Source organism: Marmota marmota, unplaced genomic scaffold, assembly GCF_001458135.2.
Source record: "Marmota marmota marmota unplaced genomic scaffold, marMar, whole genome shotgun sequence".
Taxonomy (NCBI): domain Eukaryota; kingdom Metazoa; phylum Chordata; class Mammalia; order Rodentia; family Sciuridae; genus Marmota; species Marmota marmota.
In genome coordinates, this window is record NW_026000261.1 from 3,750,768 (window position 1) to 3,773,418 (window position 22,651).

Here is a 22,651-nt window from a genome sequence, read left to right on the forward strand (position 1 = left end):
TGTGTGTGTGTGTGTGCTGGGGATTGAACCCAGGGCCTTGTACATGCAAGGCAAGCATTCTACCTACTGAGCTATATCACCAGCCCACTCAATGGATTTTTTTCACCTCTATATCTCATAAGTTACTCATTTACCTGCCTCCCAGAAGAGAAGTGGAAGGAGAAAGAAACACTGGCAATGTAAGCCAGCTGGGAGAGTCCCCTGTAGTATTATAGTATCCTTTTATTTTCCCTTGGATCTCAAATACACAGAATTGGATAAGCCATACTCCTTGACTTAGCACACATTGTCATCATTGGTAAATTCAGGTCCTCTTTTATTTGTTTACTTAATATAATGAACACCCATAGACAAACACCTGTAAACAAACATCTACCAAATTTAAGAGTGAGAATGTTACAACTGACATATCTGCATATGCTCCCCCCATCTTGACCTCTTACCTTTCTCTCCAGAAGTGCCAAATACAGTGAATTTAATTAATCATTACTTTCCTTTTATTTATATATTCACACAACCCCATGCCTAAATAATATGATAGTTTTATTTGTTTTAAAAGTTATGTTTATTTTTCAAAAAAGTATGTCTGTGAGTATTATTCAACTTGTTTATTTTATTCTACATGCTATTACTATACTATTTATGACTATTCTAGTAGGATGAAAAAGGAATAAAGTTTTAGAAGCCCTTTGAGTCTCCTTATTGCCTTTGGACTTTATTCCACTTTATTCTCCTTAGCTTTTCGTTCAAGGCTGTCAATGCCCAGGCTGAACTTAATCTTAATTCCTTTCATTATTCTCCTTTCTAGTCAAACTATAGTAGTTGTTCTTTTTTTATTGGTTCTTTTTATATACATGAAAGTAGAACCCATTTTGATATAATTATACAAGCATGGAATATATCTATTGTAATTAGGACCCCATTCTTGTACATGATGGTGAGATTCAGTCTGGTGTAATCCTATATGTACATAGGAAAGTTAGGTCAGATTCATTCCACTGTCTTTCTTTTTCCTATCTGCCCTCCCTTCCCTTCATTCTCATTTGTCTAATCTATTGAAGTTCTGTTCTCCCCCTACCCCCATTATAGGTTAGCTTTTACATATCAGTGAAAACTTGTTTTTTTTGGAGGGGGGATTGGCTTATTTTACTTAGCGTGACAGTCTCAAGATCCATAAACTTACTAGAAAATGTCATAAATTTATTCTTCTTAATGGCTGAGTAAAATTCCATTGTGTATATATACCACAGTTTCTTTATCCATTCTTCTGTTGAAAGGCACATATGTTGACTCCATAGCTTAGCTATTGTGAATTGTGCTGCTATAAATATTGATGTGGCTGTGTAATTATAGAATTCTAATCTTAAATCCTTTGGATATATGCCCACATACTTCCCTGCTTCTAGGTTTTTGGTTGAAAAGTTCCTTCCATATTCACATATATTTGCATAAGGCAATGGTACCATTCTTTAGGGTTCAGTTCATGAAGCTGACCTTGATTTTCCACCCCAGTCTTAATTCCTATGTCTTGTATCTCTCTTAGAGAAATAACTCTTCCCCAATATTGTAGATATCCATCAGATGCATTTCCCCCTAAATACTAACTTATAAACTGCTTGAGGATATCTTTTAACATTCCATGCCCTACATAGCTGTGCTCACAGTAGCCACTTAATAATAACAGAATAAATACATGAATATGATTGAAAAAATGCACTTACCACCAATAACTAGAAAAAGAACAATCTTCTTTTATCTCTGATTTGGTTTCTAATAGAATCAGACCTTATTATCTGTGGGGCATGGTTCTAGGACCTCTAGATACCAAATTCTTAATGATTCTCAAATCCCTAATAAAAATGGCATAATATTTGCATATAATTTATGCACATCTTCTTGTTTGTTTTAAGTCATCTCTAGATTACTTATAATATTTAATGCAATGTAAGTGCTATCTAAATATGTTGTTATACTTACTGTTTCTCATTACCAAACAAAAATCTGTACATTATCAGTAGAGATGTAGTTTGTTTTCAAATTTTTTCCTTCTTTTCTTTTTTGGTTATAGTGGGACTTGAACCTAGGGACTCACACATCCTAGGTGAGCACTCTGCCACTGAGCTACATCCCCAGCCTTTGTTATTTAGAAACATGTCAGCTAGTTGCTGAGGCTGGTCTTAAACTCCTCCTGCCTCAGCCTCCCTAGCTGCTAGGATTACGAATATCTACCATCATGCCAGACTTTCTTCAAATATTTTTTTAAAACTTTTGTTGTTGTTGTTGTAGGTGGATATAATACCTTTTTAATTTTTATTTAATTTATTTTTTATATAGTGCTGAGGATCAAAACCAGTGCTTCATGCATGCTAGGCAAGCACTCCACCACTGAGCCACAACCCCAGCCCCTTTCTTCAAATATTTTTGATCTGCAGTTGGTTGAATCTATGGTTGTTTGAATCTGCAGTTGCAGAACTCTTGGGTATGAAAGACTGACTGTATAACTTAGAGAAGAACCTGGATTTCCCTTTCCCTTTTATTCTCCTCCTTTACTCCCCAGTCTCTTATTGTGTAAAGGAGAATAAATCCCAGATTGTAATGAAGAATTAAGGAATATTAAAAACTTTGCTTTTGATTTGCTATTTCAGTTGCACATTTTTTGAAGAAAATTACAGGAGTTGGGTTAAATTTAATATTTAAGTTTTAGAAAGTCTAAGTGTGTCTATATAGATGATTTTATAATGATTGCTAGTACATTTCTTGTCTCTTACACAATCAACCCTGAATTTTTCTTAGGTCTGAATATTTATTAAATATTTATTAGAATTAAATGAATCTTGGAGAGGTTTAGACAACAGTAATCTCACCTACAGTTGTCAATTTCTTTAAATGTTTCCTCTGAGGGTTGAGAACACTAGTCACATAATTTCTTAAAACCTTTGTAGTTTGCAGGACACCAAACACCCTGTTCAATTCAGACAAGTCTAATCTCATTAAGGACAAAGTCCTTAATGTATTTAAGGACTTTGAAATGAATGGATGAAAAGTCAGGTATTGGAGAATTCTCTTTTTTTTTTTTATTCTGGTTCTGGATCTATTAGAACTTCTTACAAAAGCTTTCTAAACAGGATTGTCATGGCTTTCTTTGCTAATTAATTAATGAATTTCACAGATACTATGATTGCTCCATTAAAACCTCTACACCATTTAGAAAAAAAACCTCTATAATTTCAAAGGGAACAAAAATTTGCTAGGCACATTGGCGCATGATTGTAATCCTAAGCAGTTTGGGTGGTTGAGGCAGGAGGGCCACAAGTTCAAAGCCAGCCTCAGCAATTTAGCAAGACTCTGTCTCAAAATAAGAAATAAGGGGCTTTGGATGTGGCTTAGTGTTTAAATATCCCTGGGTTCAATCCATGGCACAAAAAAAGGAAGAAAAATTATATTCATTCTGAGGAATGGAATTATTGTGGGAAGAACTTTATAGAATCAGTTTAGTATTCTGCAGTCTTTTCTGAAAAGCTCATAAATAAAAACTCAATTTCCAGTCTTTGTAAAAGTGATTGAAAGCTGTTGAGGGATAAGGAGAGTGAGGAATGGGGAATTAGGAAAAGAAAGGATAGGAGAAAAGGAAGGAAGAAAAGGGAGAGGAGGGAAAGAAAGAAATGTGAAAGGTGAGAAAAGAGAATGAAGGATGTGGGAAGAAATGAGTGATTATGGGGGAGAAAAGTAAGGGAACCAAAAAAGAATTGGGGAAGAAGGGAGGAAGAAAAGAAAGTGGAGAGAAATGTCTAGTGTTCAACATTAACCTGAATATCTGGTTTACTTTACTTAGAATGTAAATCAAAATACCCTTGAATGATGTAAATGTGAATAAGAATAGTGAAAGGTCAGCAATCAGAAGTGATGGGCCCCAATTGAGGTCTTGTTCCAATGAAGAAACCACACCAAGAGGTTAACCCTTAGAAATATTAATGGCACCATCAAGGCCTATTTCAAATGTAAAAGACCTTGAGGCTCACCCATGGGAACTCCTCTGGCCAGCTCCTTTGTCCCAGAAGGTTGGGGGGAGATGAGGGGGTGATAGGTGGAGGTAAACCCAGTGGGAGTTATAGGAAGGATTAAAACTCAGGCTAAAGGATACAGCTGATACTTTTTCAATGCCTGTTTAACATAGATTTTGGTTCATGCTCTACCCAGAATCATATGTAAACACCTAAGTTGGCACACCAACAGGGGATTTTCTGCTACCTGGCCCCCTCCCACGTGGCAGGAGTTCTATCTCTTCTCATGTAAATAAATCCTACACCATTTACTCTTCCCTTCTGCTATAGTCTATGTATTTTATTCTTCAAATTTGTGAGACAAAAAACCCAGAAAGAAATTGGTGACATGGGGAATTTAGTCTCATCTCAAAACTCCAGTTTCAAATGCACCCTTAATTTTCTGTTTGCATGTTTCATCATTAACTTGGTAAATAAAACATCTGGTAACAAAAAGCTTCTTGTATTTTTAGTATGAACACTTAAATGCCAAGTCCTCAGTGATGTTTGATGTTAGCATAATATATATAACCTCACGGAAACAAAATAAAATACACTTACAGATCATGAATTTTGCTCATTTATATGACAAGAGAGTATGTGGCTCTTTCTTCATCTATCAAGCCCAAGAGGGATTCCTCTGGTGAAACTCATTTCTTTCATTTTTTTAAATCTTTATTTGTTCTTTTTAGATATGCATGACAGTAGAGTGTATTTTAACATATTATACGTACATGGAGCATAACTTATTCCAATTAGTAACAAAGTTCTGCATGGCTTCCAAAATCAGACTGACATTTATTCAACAAATCTTTATTGAGTGTCTGCCAAGTTGCAGACACTGAGCTCAGTGTAAGGGATGTAGAAATAATGTGTCCTTAACCCAGTTTTGGTCCTTGAGGTGCTCCGAGTAGTTATTTTCATTTTTTATTGATAATGTGCTGAAAACAACCCACTGGTCATTTTACACTTTCTGTGTGACTCCTGCCTGTATAATTCCAGAGCTGAAATCCCATCAAACAGCTAAGAAAAATGATCCATGGAACAATTCAGAAAAGAAAGTCAAAACTATCAGTTGAAACAGCTTTCAAGAGTTAACACATTCTGTTTGTATGTATCTGCCCAGAGAAGAAGAAAAAACTAAGGGAGGTTGGAACTGTTAGAGTATCCAGTTTCATATCAGCCTGTGAAAAAGCAATTTCAGCAGCAAGTGCTCCTTCAATGGCTGGAGCCATTAAGTAATAAGCTTGCACAAGTGGGAGTTGCTGTATCTTCTCCTACAGATGGTGCCTATTTGTCACACCTGCCGATCAATAAAATAATGTCGCTCACTTCACTATGAATAGCATTATTGTATTTTCAAATCTCTCTTACCTTTCCTGGCTCACAGTACGATTGGGGCTGGCCATTTAGGTATCCCTTCTGAAGCTTGCACCAACAGGCAACTTGTTCAGGAACATCTCTGGAGTATCTGGAAAATAGAATAAAAAAAAAATATCAAAAAGATAGCACACCACAANAAAATAAAAAAAAAAAAACAAAAAAAAACAACCCTTGTTTTGCCAAAGAAACAGGACTATGTTCATGCAAAGTATGCTTTCTCTTTCATCTTCCTCAAGAGTCAGCCCTTTTCAGGAAAAAACAAAAAACAAAAAACAGAAAAGCACCTTCTATTAGTTACTTAAAATGCCAGTTACCACTTACAGCTTCAGAGTGCAGTTTTAGATGCCTGTTTCTTGTAAGCTCCAAAGAGCAAAGAGAAATCTGTTTGGATGTGTATGTGCCGACTGGAACACTTGAATGGAAGCAGCCTGGATTAGTTAAGTCCCCAGTTCCTCCTTTGCAGGCAACAGTTTAAAGTATGCAGGAAAGGTAGCGATCCAGCTCCTCTCTGCCTTAGCGGTGTAGAGCCCCAGAGAGAGGGAGGAGATAAGACAGAAGCGAGAAAGCAAAGTTTGTGTAAGCCTTCCACTTTAACCCCTTCAAGGCTTCTTCATGAATCTGTAAGATCAGCTAAGGCACTCTTTCTTCATAAAAACTGCTTTATATGTCATTGAAAAGGCTCAAATCTCTTGCTCAATCTAAAAGATTTTTCATTTTAGGTCTTACAGCAATATATGCTTACAATTGAAGCCAAACTTGCCAGCATGTGATGATATTTAAATAAGTTCAACTTTCCAAACAGAATGTATGCCTTTGTTTGTGTTTCTAGCTTTGGAAAACTTTTTTTAAGCTCCAAGGTAATACACTTAATTTTTTTAAAAAAATATTTATCTCTTTTAGTTGTACACAATACCTTTGTTTTTATTTATTTATTATGATATGCTAAGGATCGAACCCAGGGCCTCGCATGCACTAGGTGAGTGCTCTACCACTGAGCCACAACCCCAGCCCTTAATACACTTAATTTGAATGTTTTGTAGAAATTTAACCTCAGCCCAGATTTCTGGTTGAGGGTAGATCATATAAGAACATATAAGTTTTGAAGAAAGCTTATATGTTCAATTAGAAATGATGTGTCCATCTGTAGTTTAAATGCCCTTACCATCTTTTACATAGTAAGAAGGAGATTAACATTTCTTGAGTGCCTACTCAGTATAAAGCATTTAGCACAAAGAACACCATTTAATGCTCACATTAATGTTGTGTCTTGGGTATTATGACCCTCATTTTATAAATGGGGAACCGAGGTTTAGAGAGAAAGCCTGTCATGAAGTTTACTAAGCCTAGAGACAGGATTTGAAAACAAGGCACAATGATCCCAAGGTCTGGGTTCTGTTCTCTATAGCAGTGCTTTTTATTTACTTATTTATTTATTTTAAACTCTTTTTTTAATATTTTATTTTTTAGATGTAGATGGGCACAACACAATGCCTTTATTTTTATGTGGTGCTGATGATCAAACCCGGGTCCTGGCCATGCTAGGCAAGCGCTCTACTGCTGAGCCACAATCCCAGCCTTATAGCAGTGCAAAATTGTCAGTGGACCTTTACTTTATTAATTTATTTACATGCAGTGCTGAGAATCGATCCCAGTGCCTCACACATGCCAGGTAAAGGCTCTACCACAGAGCTACAATCCAAGCCCCCATACATCAGTGATTTTTAACCTCTATGCATCTTAGACTTCTTTGAGAGCCAAATGACAGCTAAAGACTGCCTCTCCCTCAATTTCTGTGCTCCATGGCCTCCAAGTTACAAACAGCTGAATGTCCCCATGTCACTTCTCCAGTATCATTCAATCATTAGAGTATCATTCATCCAACGATACCTGGTCCTCAACAATTTTTAATACAGTAACTATAGTAGGAATGGTATTAGTGAGTGTCTTGCCAATCTTTACGAATTAAGCAGTGGGCTGGGGTTGTAGCTCATTGGTAGAGCACTTGCCTGGCACTTGTGAGACACTGGATTTGATCCTCAGCACCACATATATTAATTTAAAATATATTAATTAAAAAAATAAAGGTATTGTGCCCATCTACAACTAAAAATTTTTTAAAGGATTAATGCAGTGATTTTCCCTTTGTTTCTACATTCTTAATAACTCTTGCAGTTTTGTCTCTTGTATTTCCCTCATGCCAGTGGTTACATGGGTTGAGGTGCTCCTTGAAATCTGTAATGCCTTATTAGTACCATCTGTTATCTGTTTCTCAAGTTGGAGGAGTATTGTCAAGATTCATGAATGTAAAGTATAAACCCACTATATTTTCCTTGAGGAATGATTTTACTTGAATATTGGGATAGGGAGAATATGGATCATTTAAGATATAATTTTAAACATACTTTATATGACAATAAACATAGATGAATTGAATGTAAATTTGCATGCATTTTTATGATTAAGCATGAAAGTTCAGAGAAATTTTGCACTTGTGGTGGGGTCTTTTGGGGCTACTCAGACTTTCCCAAGGATATATATTCACTCTCCTCTGCCATTTGGAGTATTTTGGTGGAAAATTTCCAAGATCATGGAGTAGCAGAAAGATCAGGGACTTTGAAGTTATATAGCCTCAGATTTAATCCATATTTTCTGAATTATCTTTAGAAAATCAGTTAATTTCTTTGTGACTCAGTTTGTTCATTCATAAAATAGGAAATTATAAAGGGAAGTTTATATGAGAAAATATGTCTAAAGCACATATTATGGATGCTTAGTAAATATTGTCTCAAATTTGTACATGCCAAAAGAGGATGAGCTTAACATGAATCTAACTGGAGGTTTCATCAGGGGTAGTTTTCTTACCTAATTAGAAAAAAGATAAGAGTTATGTTAATAATATTTAAATTCAAGTTTCCAGGAAAACATAATGGATGCCCTATAATAGATAAGAAATTCCAAAACTAGGTTATCATATACCAAATTTACAAGGGAAATGATCCAGAACAGTTTCCAAGAAATAAAACAAATATCATGGAGGGGTGTCAGAAGAGAAATTTGTAAAAACCTTTCTTTGCAGAGAGCTGGTTTCAGGCTAAGACTCCACTCTACCTTCCAAAGGAGTGATGGGTTTGGGGGACAGTACCTCCTTCACTTCAAGCCTAGTGAGAATGTATTTCACAAGACCTTGACATTTTTTCCCTGCAGTAGAGAGGTGGAGGATTGGAGTTTTACTCTATTCTGAGAAAGCAAATGTGACCCTTGGCAGGAGGACAAGGTTGATTGTGTTGGGATTCCTCTGCATTCCCACTGTTTGTCTGGGCAAAATAGTTCTGGGAATCAAATGGGGGCCACTTAAGAAAGACAGCTAGGGTAGGCTCATTCTGGACCTTATCTAATAAAGCCACTGAGAGGGGTGGAAGGATCCCAGTAACAGGAAGATACAGATAACCACTGAATTCCTAGGGGCCAGAAGAAGGAATTACCAACTTAAATAGAAATGTGTTAATCTAGGTCATTCAGATCCCAGAAGAGGGATGGATTCTCAGTAAGACTCAGAGAGTAGGAGGCCATTCCACTAAGGAAAAAAAATTACCTATTCCCTTAACCTCCTTTTCCCTGTTTCTGCTTCTATACTCTTGAAAATACACATAGGAGCTGGCAAGTGTGACATAAAAATGAAAACCTATCACTCCTTCTCCACAATCCATAGGCCTTAGCATAAGGAAGGAGAGGGGACTTATTTTTGAGTGAAGACTAAAAAGTTTGATTGATTTCTTCAACTAAATACCTACTGATTACTGAATCAATATTTTTCTTATCACTTAGAGTGACTTTAGAATGGTTTATTCAGAAAGACATGAATAGAAATTTCTGTGACGTGAACAAGTTTTTATCAAGGGTCAGGGAAAGCCTACCCAAGTGGAGAACATTTTATTTGGACATTGGTAGACAATAATAAATTATACTTTAAAAAAATACTGATTGTACTTACTAATTCATTCTTTCATTAAACAAGCATCAGAGTGTATATTATGTGCCAGCCATTGTGCTAGTGAGAAGCACAGACCTGGTTAATAACATACAGTGAAATGAAAGGCATTTTCACTCTCAATTTGCTTATGGTCTATGGCAGGGTTCATCAAACATTTTTCCGTAAAGGGCCAGATAGTGGAGCTGGGGTTATGGTTCAGTGGTAGAGCACTTGCCTTGCACATTTGGGGCTCTGGGTTTGATCCTTAACACCACATAAAAATAAAAATAAATAGGATAAAAGTATTGTGTCCACCTACAACTAAAAAAGAAAAAAGGACCAGATAGTAAATATTTTGAGATATGTGGGACACATATGAACTATATATTCTTCTTTTTAAAACTAACCCTTTAAAATGTAAAAAAAAAAAGTATTTTTTTTTATCTTGAGAGTGGTATAAACAGAGGCCATAAGGTCGGATTTTGCCAGTGGGCCCTAGTTTGCTGATTCGTAAATTATGGAAGAAACACAATTTTAAAAACCACCGGTTACCATATATTTACTAAAATTAAAGATATGTTTAGGACCTTTGGGGTGGATACATAAAAGAGCATTATCTGACTAGGAAAACAAGGCTTCTAGGAAGATGCTATGTGCATTTCAGACCTGAGGGATAAGTAGGAGTTAAGCATTAAAGGAAGTGGGTGGTATTCAAGGCAGAGGGAGTGGCCTAAACAGAGACACCACAGCTTGAGATAACTTGGTTCACTTTGGAAACTACAGAAAGAAGAAACCAAACCTTAGAGAGGTAAAGTAGTTTGTTCAAGGTCATACAGCTAGAAAACTATGGAACATAGACTCTTAATCCAGGTGTATGAGACTCCCAAACCACTAGAACATATTCTTGTCCTAGCATTAAAGCTATGTCTAAGATTCATTGCTAGTATTAGCAAATCAGCAACTGTTTGTTTCACTTTTGATTTCCTTGGGGGGGGGGTGAAATTTCTAAAAGGACTTGTGGAATTTAAAAGTAAGACTGTGAATCCATAATTTTGGGTTGGATTAATTAGATTTCTAGTTCTTCCTTTTAAAAATAGCCCTTTCCCCCCAATAAAACTTAACACAAATTGCTTGAATTCAAGGATTTTGTTTATTTCTTCTTTGTACACCTTTTTTTTTCCTTTGTTTTTTGGATAGCCAAGGTCTAGCACCACTATATTGTAATTTCTTACATTGTTATTGATTTAGATACTTAGAAGGTATGGCAACCTCTGGCTTGGACTACATATGATAATTGGTCCAAATACTGCCTTCATCTTATCAATCACATTGATAAACTTAGGCAAGTGAGTTTACTCAGCAAAGATTAAATCTGTCAATTTTATAATTGATTGCTTATTGGGTTTTCATTGAGGTAGCATTAAATTAGCCATGTAACAACTACTCTATAAAAACATTCACTTTAATGTCTGCCGTGTACTCATGGAGTCAGCAAGAAAAGAGGTTGAAATGAGGAAGAGGGAATGGCCTTCCACTGGTTATTAACCAGGTCTGTGCTTTTCACTAAGGAAACTCTTTCAAAAATGGAAAGGGGCTGGGGTTGTGCCTCAGCGGTAGAGTGCTCGCCTAACATGTGTGAGGCGCTGGGTTGGATCCTCAGCACCACATAAAAATAAATAAATAAAATAATGGTATTGTGTTCAACTATAACTAATAAAATAAAAATTAAAAAATGTAGAATCTTGGTCTGATCCTAGACCTTCTGTATGACTGAGGCCTGAGAATATGAACTTTTATTTTCCTTGTGTCTTCTTCATCATTTATTGTATTAAAACACAACATGTTCTTTTTTTAACTTTTCTCTTTTTTTAAAAAAATTCATTTGTTCTCTTTAGAAATACATGACTGTAGAGTGTATTTTGACATATTTGTACAAACACCGAGTATGTACTTTTAAATAATCTCTAGTAGTAGTGTCTAATGGTATCTAATGACCTGATTGTACTAAAGAATATATCAGATATTCTTGGTCTATGTGTAGAAATTATGCTTAAGAAGGAAGTATATAGGCTGGGATTGTAGCTCGGTGGTAGAGCACTCGCCTAGCATGTGTGAGGCACTGGGTTCAATTCTTAGCATGGCATATGAATAAATAAATAAAAGGTCCATCAACAACTAAAAAATATTTTTAAAAAGATGGAAGTATATAAAAGTATACTATTCTAATGTTTCAGTCTCTCATTCTGTAAAATAATCTTTTACTTCTGTATAGTTTGATCCTATTGCAGCAATGAATCTGATGCGTTTTATTGCTCTACTCCAAGAAGTGGAAGGAATAGCAACATAAGAACTCAAGCTGTATGCAAATAAATTTATATATTTCAGTAAGTTAACACAGATTACATGAATGTATTGCTTCAATATCTCAAGATTGCAGAAGAACACAAGTTATAACTTTAAAATAATGAAGAAAATGAAAAAGGGGCTATTAGTGCATAAAAGTTGGGTGAAATCTAAGAAGCAGATGGAGGAATGGTAATTGATGAAACAATATGGGAGAAGCTACAGTTTAAATTTTTGAAGAGGAATGATATAGCAAGAGAAAGTCAGCTGCTATAATTTGGATAAATGTCCCCCAAAAGCCCAGGATTGAAGGCTTGGTCTGCAATGTGATGCTAGTGGACCCTAGTGGAACCTTTAGTGTAATAGGGCCTAGGTGGAAGGTCCTTAGGTCATTGGGGGAATTCCCCCAGAAAGAACTGTGAGATCAAGACTGTCCTCTCTGATTCTACCTCTGGCTGAAGATGTAATTACTTACTTGCTTCAAAATATGCAGCCACTGTTGCCATTTGTGTCATGAGATGATACAGGCAAGGGCAACCCTCACTGAGCTTGTGCTACACATCATTTAGATTTCAATTTTTTGAAACTGTGAGTTGAATAAACCTCCTTTTCTTTATAAGTTATTTGCCTCAGATGCTTCATTATAGTTATACCAAGCTGACTAATAACATCATTTTTTGTTTTAATAAAGTTTTATTTTTTCAAATGTACAGTTGATTGGACCTGTTCATGCATCTTCACCAGCAGCTGGGGCATCTCCACCCTTGGTATTTCTTGTATAAATTACTTGAGCTCTGTGCTTTGAAACCAGTTTGATAAGTCCTTTACTGAGGAGCTCCTGAAGGGCTGCCCTGGCCAGGGAACTTTGAATCTTCAGTGTCTCAGAGACCACAGCTGGGGTAATAAGCTTATAGTTGGGAACTTCCTTACAGAGTTTTTCGTAAGTAGCTTTGTCAAACAAGACTAGATTGTTGAGCTTGTCCCGAACTTTGCCTTTGGACCACTTCTTCTTTTTGGCTTTGCCCCCATATTTGTTCACTGGGTCCTTGTCTTTCTTGGCCAACTTTCCTGCATCTTTCTTCTTCTTGTCGTCCTTGGGCGGCATCACGAAGCTTGGAGAGAAGCAACAGCCACTGGAGCCTCGTCAAGATGTCGGACAAAAATGAACGATACATCAGTTTTCTATACCTAAATGATTTGACAAAGGAAATAAGTGAGATATAAGGCAGAAAGGGGGTTGAATGAAGTTATTTTTTACACAGTGTAATCCCCTTATCCCATTGTCCTCCTCAGACTGATTAACAGAATGCTCTGTAGCCAGACTAGCCAATCCTTCATGAGCTCCAAATAATTGCAAATTGACAGGTCCAAGAGAAAAATCCTTTACCCTTTTGCATTTAGGCCACCTCCATCAAAATGGCCAACTCCTTATTTATGTGTATAAAACTTCTGATCACTTTTTAATTGCTACATTATTCAATTTTAACAAAATATCAATGATCAAAATATATTTGAGGGCTGGGGTTGTAGCTCAGTGGTAGAGCACTTGCCTTGCATGTATGAGGACCTGGGTTTGATCCTCAGCACCACATAAAAGTAAATACATAAAAATAAAGCTATTGTGTCCATCTACAGCTAAAGAATATTTTAAAAAGGACATTTGAGGAAAACTGATTTCAACATGAAAGAATAATAAATAGACCCTTGAGAGGTCAGGAACAATGACACATGCCTGTAATCCCAGGAGGCTGAGGCAGGAGGATCACAAGTTTGAGGCCTGCCTTGGTAAATTAGCGAGGTCTTAAGCAACTTGGTGAGACCCTGTCTCAAAATAAAAAATAAAAATGGCTGGGGATGTGGCTCAGTGGTAAGCACCCCTGGGTTTAAATTTCCAGTATCCAAAAAAAAAAAAAAATCCTTGAGAAAAATAAAGATGAAAAACAAAACACTATAATAGTAAATTCAGATATATTAAAAATCACATTCATATAACAAGAATAGGATATTTGGAAATAATATGAAGAAAAAAGACATAATGCAAATAAAATAAAATAAATAATTACTGACATAAAATTCAATGGAAGAGATGAGATAGAGTTGAGGAAAGAGCAAAGAAAGTAGCACAAAAAGACCAAAGGGAGGAAGATGTACTAGAAAAAATATGATACAGAGAGGGTGAGTCTTGGAGAACCAATATTTGACTAATAGAAATTCAAGAAAGAGAGAACACAAGAAATAAATAGCAAAGAAACAATACAAGAGAAATTTCTGGAGTATATCCTCATGAAATTTTAGAACACAGAGTATAGAGATATTCTAAAGGCTTCCACAGAGAAAAATAGGTTACGTACAAAGAAATCAGAATGATATTTATATCTGATTTCTCATCAGCAATGTCATAGGTAAGACAACACTGGAGCAATACTGTCAAAGCTCTGAAGAAAAGTTATTTTCTTCAATCAACACCTCTTTCCCCAATCAATAAAGAGCATACATTGCACAATTAACATATCAGAAATTGTTCTTATACTCTAGGCTCTTATTACTTAGGTGGAAAACTCTTAGATCTTATTCATCAATCTACTGAACTGTTCTTTTTTCAGAGATATAGATCACATCTCAAAATTTTGTGATGTCCTTGTTTTTACATGTTGTGGCTTGCTGATTCAAAGCAGCTGAATTTGAAACAAGTTCCATGTTATTTCTTTCAAGGATCAACTCATTTTTCTGGGTTTGAGAAACTGAATAAGCAATACCTGGCCTCATCTGAACCCTGAAGGTGTATTCACCCAGGAAATTTCAGATTTAAACAGGAGCCCCACTCTCCTGAATAATGCACTGAAGGGGCAGTGAGCATACATAGACCTTATCCTGTAATAGAGCCCAGTGTAACACCCTTGATTATGTTATATATTGCAAGTGGTAGCCATTTCCTTTCTATTTCCCCACATTTGTCAATGTGGAGCCTCTTCTCTTTCCAAGTAGACTGAGTTCTATGTTGATGTGATTGAAGTCCCTCAGTAGGGTTCCTCTATGGCCCTTCACAATAACTGCATCTATTTTGAGTGATGTCAAGGTTATTGGAAATATTGACACTGTGACTGCAAAAAATGGTCTTCATTTTAAAAAAAATGTGTGTATCACTGCACCGAGCTTACTCTGATTAGTTTTTAATTACTTTTTTAAAAAATGACCTTTTTTATTCTTTTTTAAAAATTTTGTCCATTGAAGATGGTCATGAACAATGGGATTTAGATCAGAAAACATTTAAGTAATAAGTACTCGTTGAACACTTATTATGTGTCAAGAACCCTGCCAGGTGTAGTTCGGGAACTCTGAGAGTGTTCAAGACCCAGACCCTGTCCAAAAAAACCAACCAAACAAACAAATAAAATAAAACAAAAACTTAAAATGCAGTGGGGTAAAACTGAAAATAATTAGAGAGTTAAAATTATGCCCACTAAAAAATAAAGAAGTAAGAAAGTGAAGTTTGGATTGAAATTAGGGAAGACACCAGATAGAGGTGGGGCTTGCTTATCACCTTAAGTGATAGAAAAGATGGGAAGAGGTCAAGAGAGGCAGGTGCCTAAAGGAGAAAGAGTCAACATGAACAATGGTTTGGAGAAGATTGTTTTCTTCTTAGTCATGTATTATAAGGTAGAAATTTTTATATTCTCTAATACCACTGAAAAAATACCACTGAAAAAATCTTCCTAACATAACAACTTTCTCTGAGTGGATTATTTTTTTGTTGTTGCTGACAGTGCAGTAAATTTTCTGTCACTTTGCAGAATGGGAACTGCCATTTACTAAATGAGCTCTTCTCCATTCTGTGCTCCCTTGGTGCCAAGTCTTAATAAAGACAAATGGGTTTCCCCATCGTGAGGCTGCTTCCCATCTCAAGCTGATGAACATGAGACTGAGTGCCTGACCTCTTGGTTGTCAGATAATATAAAAGGCATCATCCTTATTTATTGCCATACTTTAATTACTAGGGGGAAAGTATCAATTAAGGAACAAAGGTTTTTCAAAATCATTCCAATAAAATCAGGATGTCTGAGCAAATTAAAACTTGTTTTCTATTTTCTCTTCTTTGGTGGTAAAAGGAGTGATGGGGTGATTGGTGTTGGTTTAGGTAAACTTAATGAAGAAGAACTCACAGCATAATATTTCAAAGAAGAATGTACATGACAAAACTGTCATCATAGAGCTACCAGTCTAAGTGTTTGGGCTTAATTTGATTTGTCATCCTGGAAATCTTGTATAGACACGGGTGGAGTCAGTAGATGAGACTTCAGGGTGATTTCCTGGTAGTAAATCTAGAAGATAAGTTTTATTGTATAGTCTTTGATGTCCCAAACCCTTTGGAAGAAGGCGTTTGCTCCCCATGTGTTGTGGGTAAACACCAAGTATGCCCCTTTTTCCCAACCCACCCCCAAATATTCTTCTTTGCTTTTTATTGCTTAAAATCTAAAACGGCATCCATTCATTCATTCCTTGGTGAAAGGCTTTTGCATCTCTCTAGAGGTGCAGTTAAATGACATCTCCAATCAATTTCTAACACTTTAATGTGAATTAGTTTTATTTGTGTATGTGTATAAACGTGCGTATGTGTGTGTAATGATATTTTAGGGGAACATCAATTCTTTTTTCCTTTTGTTTAAATTTTAATGATAAAACCCATAATGAAATTTGTTTGTATGAAATAAATCACATATGTGAGAGCATAAGAACATGTCCATATTGTTTAAGGAATAATAATAAAATGAACACTTTTTACTCACTACCTAGTCTAGAATTAGATATAAACAAAATTTTGGAAGTACTTCAGTGACCCTTTCTCCTCTCCAGAAGTAACGACAACTTTAAATTTTGTGTTTGTTATCCCCTTATTTTTCTTCATGTATGTATCTCCAAAAAATGTTGTTTCAGTTTTTATACATATTCTGGATCTTTATCTATAAGAATCCACAATGTGAGTATTTTTCTGAAACTTTCTTTTTTGCTCAGTGTTATGATTGTGAGATTCACCCATGTTGATGTGTATAGCTATGATTTAGTCATTTTTACTGTCTAAGTATCCTACTGTGCAGATATACCATAATTTATTCAATCTCCTTTCAGATACTTTGGGTTCAAAATATTTTCATAAAATAATGTACATTTATGATTTCAAAATAAAATCTAAATAATATGGTAATTTATAAAGTGTAATTCCTGTCCACCCTTCTCTCTCTCCCTATAAAACAGCCACTATTAAAAGTTGAATTTCTAGAGCTGGGGATGTAGCTCAGTGCCCCCGGATTTAATCCCTGGTACAAAAAAAAAAAAAAGAGTTTAATTTCTATATTGCTGGACTTTTTCTTTGCCCATGCAAGTGTGTGAGTGTGTGTGTGTGTGTGTGTGTGTGTGTGCATATATAAGGAACAGTATTACAAACATCATTCTGTAATTTATTTTCAACCATATATTATGAACAACATCCTCTGTCATTATATACATATTTATCTTGTTTTATAAATGCCTTTCATTTATTCCTTAGTATGTATGTAACTTAATTTATTTAACCAATAACTTATTGATGAACACCAGGTTGTTCAAAATTGTTATTATAACAACAGTGCAATGATTGCCTTTATACATATACAGGTTTGCACAGAAGAGTAGAATCGTGGGGTTAAAAATATTCAAGTTTAAAATTTTATCATTGATATAGCTAGTTACTTCCTAAACTGGGGCATTAATTTACATTTCCACCAACATTGTATTGGGATAATTATTTTCCTCATGATCCTTCCAGTATAGTAGTATAGGTGCTAATTCTAAATGCTTTTCCCCCACTTTCTTCTGGTTTAATTTCTAGATAAATTTGGAAAGCATAGAAAAGTATTAATATAAAAACAAAAATAGCCTGTACCCCTATTAATCACTAAGAACTATCATTACCTTTTGGGTATAGTTTTCTTCTCCTTCTCCTTCTCCTTCTTCTTGTTTTGGTGCTGGGGATTGAACCCATGGCCTTGAACATGCAAGGCAAGCACTCTACTCTAGTTAGAAAGATTAGAAGCTAACTATGGGGCTGTATCCCCAGCCCCATAGTTAGCTTCTAATCTTCTTTTTGTATATTGAGGACCTTTGAAATTTAAGGGAGACATGTCCTGAGACATTGAAAACTTCCTAAATCTCAACTATTTATATAACATAATTTAGTCACAATTTTTGCACTGAATATAGTCCACACACTGAGTTTTCTTCCATCCAAATACTAACCAGGCTCAACCCTACTTAGCTCCTGAGATCAGACAAGATCAGGCATGCTCAGGGTGGGATGGTCATGGATACACACATTGAGCTTTCTAATCATTTTTATTCATTTGTTGTATGTAAATACAATGAACTTGTTCACATTAAAGTTCTATTCCACTATTAAATTTAAACAACTCTACATTGTTATTCATTTAAACTTCTATTTATTGGATAACATTATCTTTAACATGTTTTTTACTCTCTTCACTTCCATTACCAACAATTCCATTTGAACTTCCGTTTTAGGCCACTTTAAAAGAAATTGAAAAGAATGACTATTTGTTTTCATTCTATTATTCATATTTTTCATTTGTATTTGAATAATTACATGTTTTCTGGTATATTTTTACACTAGAATTGTAAATTTTTCCAAATATCTTTGTTCTTTTGTGTATTTAGGATAGATTTTTCAAATGTCCTAGGCCTGACATAATAATAACTATTAATAATTGCCCTACTGATCTTTCAAAATAAAGAGGCCACCCTGGTGTTAATCAGCACAAAAATGGATTTTAGAGTGCCAAGTTATTTTCTTTTCATTTTTTAGGGTTGGGCCTAATATGAAAATATAGTCTTTAGTTATACTGTTTTTGTTACCAGGGATTTGTTTGTTTTTGTTACCAGGGATTAAAACCAGGGGCACTTAACCACTGAGCCACATCTCAACCCTGTTTTTACATTTTTTAGTTGTAGGTTGACAGCATGCCTTTATTTTATTTGTGTATTTTTTTATGTGGTGCTGAGGATCAAACCCAGTGCCTCCCACATCCAAGGCAATCGCTCTTCCACTGAGCTATAGCCCCAGCCCCTCGTTTTTACATTTTATTTAGAGACAGGGTCTTACTGAGTTGCTTAGGGCCTTGCTAAATTGCTGAGATTGGCCTTGAACTCACAATCCTCCTGCCTCAGCCTCCTGAGCTGCTGAGATTATCGGTGCCACTGTACCCAGCTCTTGTTCTTTTTTTAAAGTTTTTCACAAAAATGGTATCATACTAGCCATATAATTGCATAGTTTTATTTTTAATTTAATAATCCCTGTAGTCCCAGCTACTTAGAGGCTAAGGCAAGATAAATACAAGTTCAAGGCCTGCCTAGGCAACTTAGATTCCATCTCAAACTAAAATTTAAAATGTGGCTGGGCATATAGTTCAGTGATAGAGTGCTTGCCTAGCATCCGCCAGGCCTTGGGTTTGATTCCCAGCACCTCAGCAAAAACAAAAATTCCCATAGTCATCTTTTCAATACATAGAGATTTAATAGCTGGGAAGTATTCTAAAAATGAGGTCTCACATATGCTCAAATATTACTCTATCAATGAGCATTTAGGTCTTTTTCTATTTTTTTGATAATTATAAAAATAATCCATGAGTTACAAATTGTTTCAGTTTGTCTGGGACTTTACTGGTTTTATAATAGAAAATTCCATGTTTCAGGAAACCCTTTAGTTCTGGGAAAAATAAGAGTTTTGTTGTTCTACTTCTATGTCTTCCTACATCCAATTTTTACCCATTGGTACTTTTATGTCCATCACATCTTTTCCCAGAAGTCTGATTCCATTCATACATGACAATTTGTAAGAAATCCTATTGAAATGGGACCCAGGTTATTTCCAGAGTAAAGAATAAGGATAGGGAGTCATAGAATATAGATCTAGTCCATATTACAAGCCATAATTAAAGTCTTTTGGCATTAGACCATTAGATAAGGGGAAGAGAGAATCACAGTGTGTGAGGAGGTGAAGGAAAATGCAGAAGGTCCTCAAGACAAATTTCGCCCTCATAATTTTACCTAGAATCAGTTCTGTGTAGAATCTTTAAGCACATAACAGTGAGCTGAAAATCTTAATATCTTTTAAGAGACCTGTCTTAATATCTTTTTGGTCTCTCTTTTTAACTTAAATAGGAAGGACTAAGCATTTGCCTCTTTCTTATGTTTTGAGTATATTAAAAGGCTAAATTCCAGTGTTTAACACTACCTTGAGCTTCTTAGCTATTATAAGGGTTGTAAAAATATGTAATTAATATTTGTTTCAGTGATCCACAGATGTCTTCTTGGATTTTCACAGATGTTGAGTTATATTAGCATCTCTAATTAATATATTGAGCAAATAAGGTTTCAATAAGCCTATTTAACAGGGATATATACAGCTATTTCTGCCTTCTGAGATAGTGAATTTCAGAGTTAAGATTTTCAATATTGTTTGCCTCATGCTTTTAGTCTGGCAGCAATTAAGGAAGCAAGAACATTTGCCTTCCAGGACCTTGAGCTCATCTGTTACTTGTAAAATAATTTCAGGGTGATTTGTTAGGTAGCACTGGTTGAATGATTAGTTTTCCTGTGGCAATTACTAATGTATTTCCTGTAAGACCTGAAGAGGGAGAGGGAGAGGGAGGTTAAGAAGGAACATTCTAGGGCTATTCATTCCTTACAATCATTTTAGATCAAGTCTTTAGGGATTTTCTGTTTTGGAATATTGGGGAAGAATAGTAACTAATCTACCAGACTACTGTGGAATAACTATAAACTGAGAAGTTTTCCTTTAGCTACCTATTTGACTCAAAGGCATAACTGCAAAAGGCCTTGTAGACTAAAGTCCCAAATCATAGGACAGATTCCATGGGGAGAGGTCAGGCAACCTAATGAAAAAAGAGAAAAAGATTTGGGGACTCTGGATATAGAACCTATTTCAGCCGAGTAGCTGTGGCACTTCAGACTGTCACAGGCGATTTCTAAAGACAGTCTGATGCGTAGTTAGATTCATTCAAATTTATTTTATTAATGCTCATCACACTTCAGACACACATTCTAATTCTAAGTCCTAACTGAGTCTACACCCAAGGGTCTTAGATGCTCACCTGTGACGTGTCTTAAGCCTGGGTTGCTGGAACTTGATTAGGGCCAGATGAGTCTGGTGCAGGGGGAACAACAGTGATGGAGGTCTTGGTCTCTCTGTCCAGGTCTTGTAGTCCCACTGGTCCCCCAAAGTCTGGGTTTTTAAGTCTTAGCTTGGTTGTGCTTGTAGCTGATAACTGAGTGAAGCCTGGGGTGTATACCCAGGGAGTAGACTCTTAGATCACTAACTTAAGTCTATCTAAGTTCTGCAGTTTATCTCAGTTTTGTAGTTCACATTACATCATGGGCATATTGCTTATAGTCTTTTATCCAACACACATACTAATTAATATAATCAACAGTCAATAATCCTATATATTTCTGGTACTCATATCACAGACACTGGACATGAGTTTCTTGTCTGTTAGATGTGCTTAATGATACCTGTTTGGCCTGGAGAGAGAGTATCAGGTAGTAATGAGTACAGGTCACAGAATTTAAGTACATGAGTTTGAATCTTAACCGTCATTGATTTGCTTCGGAAAGTAACTTAACTTTGAAACACTATTTCTTAATCTGACAGATGGGGTAAATAATGGCCTTGGATTCCAAGGATTGTTAGAGGATCATTATAATTCACAAGAAGTGTTTAGAACTATGTATCACATATTTTTTCATCAATAGAAGCTGCTGTCCTATATGATGTTTAAAATCACAGGCTTGGGATCCAGTTATCCTGCATCTATATCCTGGTTCTGCCAATAAATGACCTTAGAATATTACTTAATATTATGGTTTAGATATGAGGTGTCACCCAAAAGCTCATGGGTGAGATAATTTAAGAAAGTTAAGAGGTGAAATGATTAGATTACAACAGTTATAAACTAATCAGTGGATTAACTGGAGGGTATCTGTAGGCAGGTAGGGTGTGGCTAATCCTAAGAGCATGACTTTGGGATATATATTTAGTCCCTGGTGAACCCGGGTTGGTCTCTCTCTCTCTCTGCTTCCTGCTGGCCATGTTCTGAACTGTTTTCCTCTTCCACACTCTACCGCCATGATGCTCTGCCTTATCTTGGGCCCAGAGTTATGAAGTTGGCTGTCTATGGGACTGAGACCTCTGAAACCATGAGCCAAATGAACTTTCCCTCCTCTAATTGTTCTTGTCAGGTCTTTTGGTAACAGTGATGAAAAAGCTGACTAAAACACTTAACCTCTGTGTGCCTTGAAGTTTTCATTTGCAAAATGGTGATATTAATTGTATTAGAGAGTTATATATAGTCTCTGTATATAACAGTTATTATAGGGATTCAAATGAAACGATCCACATAGATGGCATATCAAAGTTCATGGCACATTGTCAGTATTAAATAATTATTATTGTTATCCAAGAATCTTGATGTAGGCCAAGCTTATATTCAGAACTTTCCTTTTTCTAGCCTTACTAACTCCTACCCTTTGGTGTTAGCATTTTTTAAGGTCTATATTTTCATCATTGTTTTTTTTTTCTTTACCAAAACCTGTTTCCAGGCCCCCCCTTTTTTGAAAGAATTTGTTAGCCTTTATTCCTCTTTTTTATTTTATAACTTTATTTTATTTATTCATATGTGGTGCTGAGGATCGAACCCAGGGCCTTGCACATGTGAGACGAGCACTCTACCGCTGAGCCATAACCCCAGCCCCTCCAAGCCCCTTTTTAATGTTCCATAAAAGTTTAATTGTCCTTGAGGTTTTCAATTTAGCTGATTTGTAAACTGGAGCTAAAAGGATTTTCAGA

The 22,651-nt window shown here is 35.8% G+C and overlaps 2 protein-coding genes and 1 pseudogene across 2 annotated transcripts in view; all 3 read right to left on the reverse strand.

Moving 5' to 3' along the window:
* The window catches only part of Sertm2 (serine rich and transmembrane domain containing 2), a 12,518-nt gene extending 6,554 nt beyond the window's left edge, over positions 1-5,964 (reverse strand). The window contains exons 1-2 of the mRNA XM_048796862.1: positions 5,745-5,964; positions 5,415-5,511 (exon numbers count right to left, since the gene is read on the reverse strand). The gene's annotated coding sequence lies outside the window, so the exon portion shown is untranslated. The remainder of the gene's footprint in view (positions 1-5,414; positions 5,512-5,744) is intronic.
* A 6,445-nt stretch (positions 5,965-12,409) lies between these two features.
* On the reverse strand, positions 12,410-12,897 carry LOC107152480 (40S ribosomal protein S25-like). The gene has a single exon (XM_048796857.1). It carries the CDS (start codon positions 12,839-12,841, stop codon positions 12,464-12,466), a length of 378 nt encoding a protein of 125 aa, XP_048652814.1. The 5' UTR covers positions 12,842-12,897; the 3' UTR covers positions 12,410-12,463.
* Positions 12,898-14,316: 1,419 nt separating this feature from the next.
* Positions 14,317-14,857, reverse strand: LOC107152481 (annotated as a pseudogene).
* Positions 14,858-22,651: the final 7,794 nt, after the last annotated feature.

Coding starts and splice junctions, on each gene's coding strand:
- LOC107152480 (XM_048796857.1), bottom strand. CDS start 12,841: ATGCCGCCCAAGGACGACAAGAAGAAGAAAGATGCAGGAAAGTTGGCC.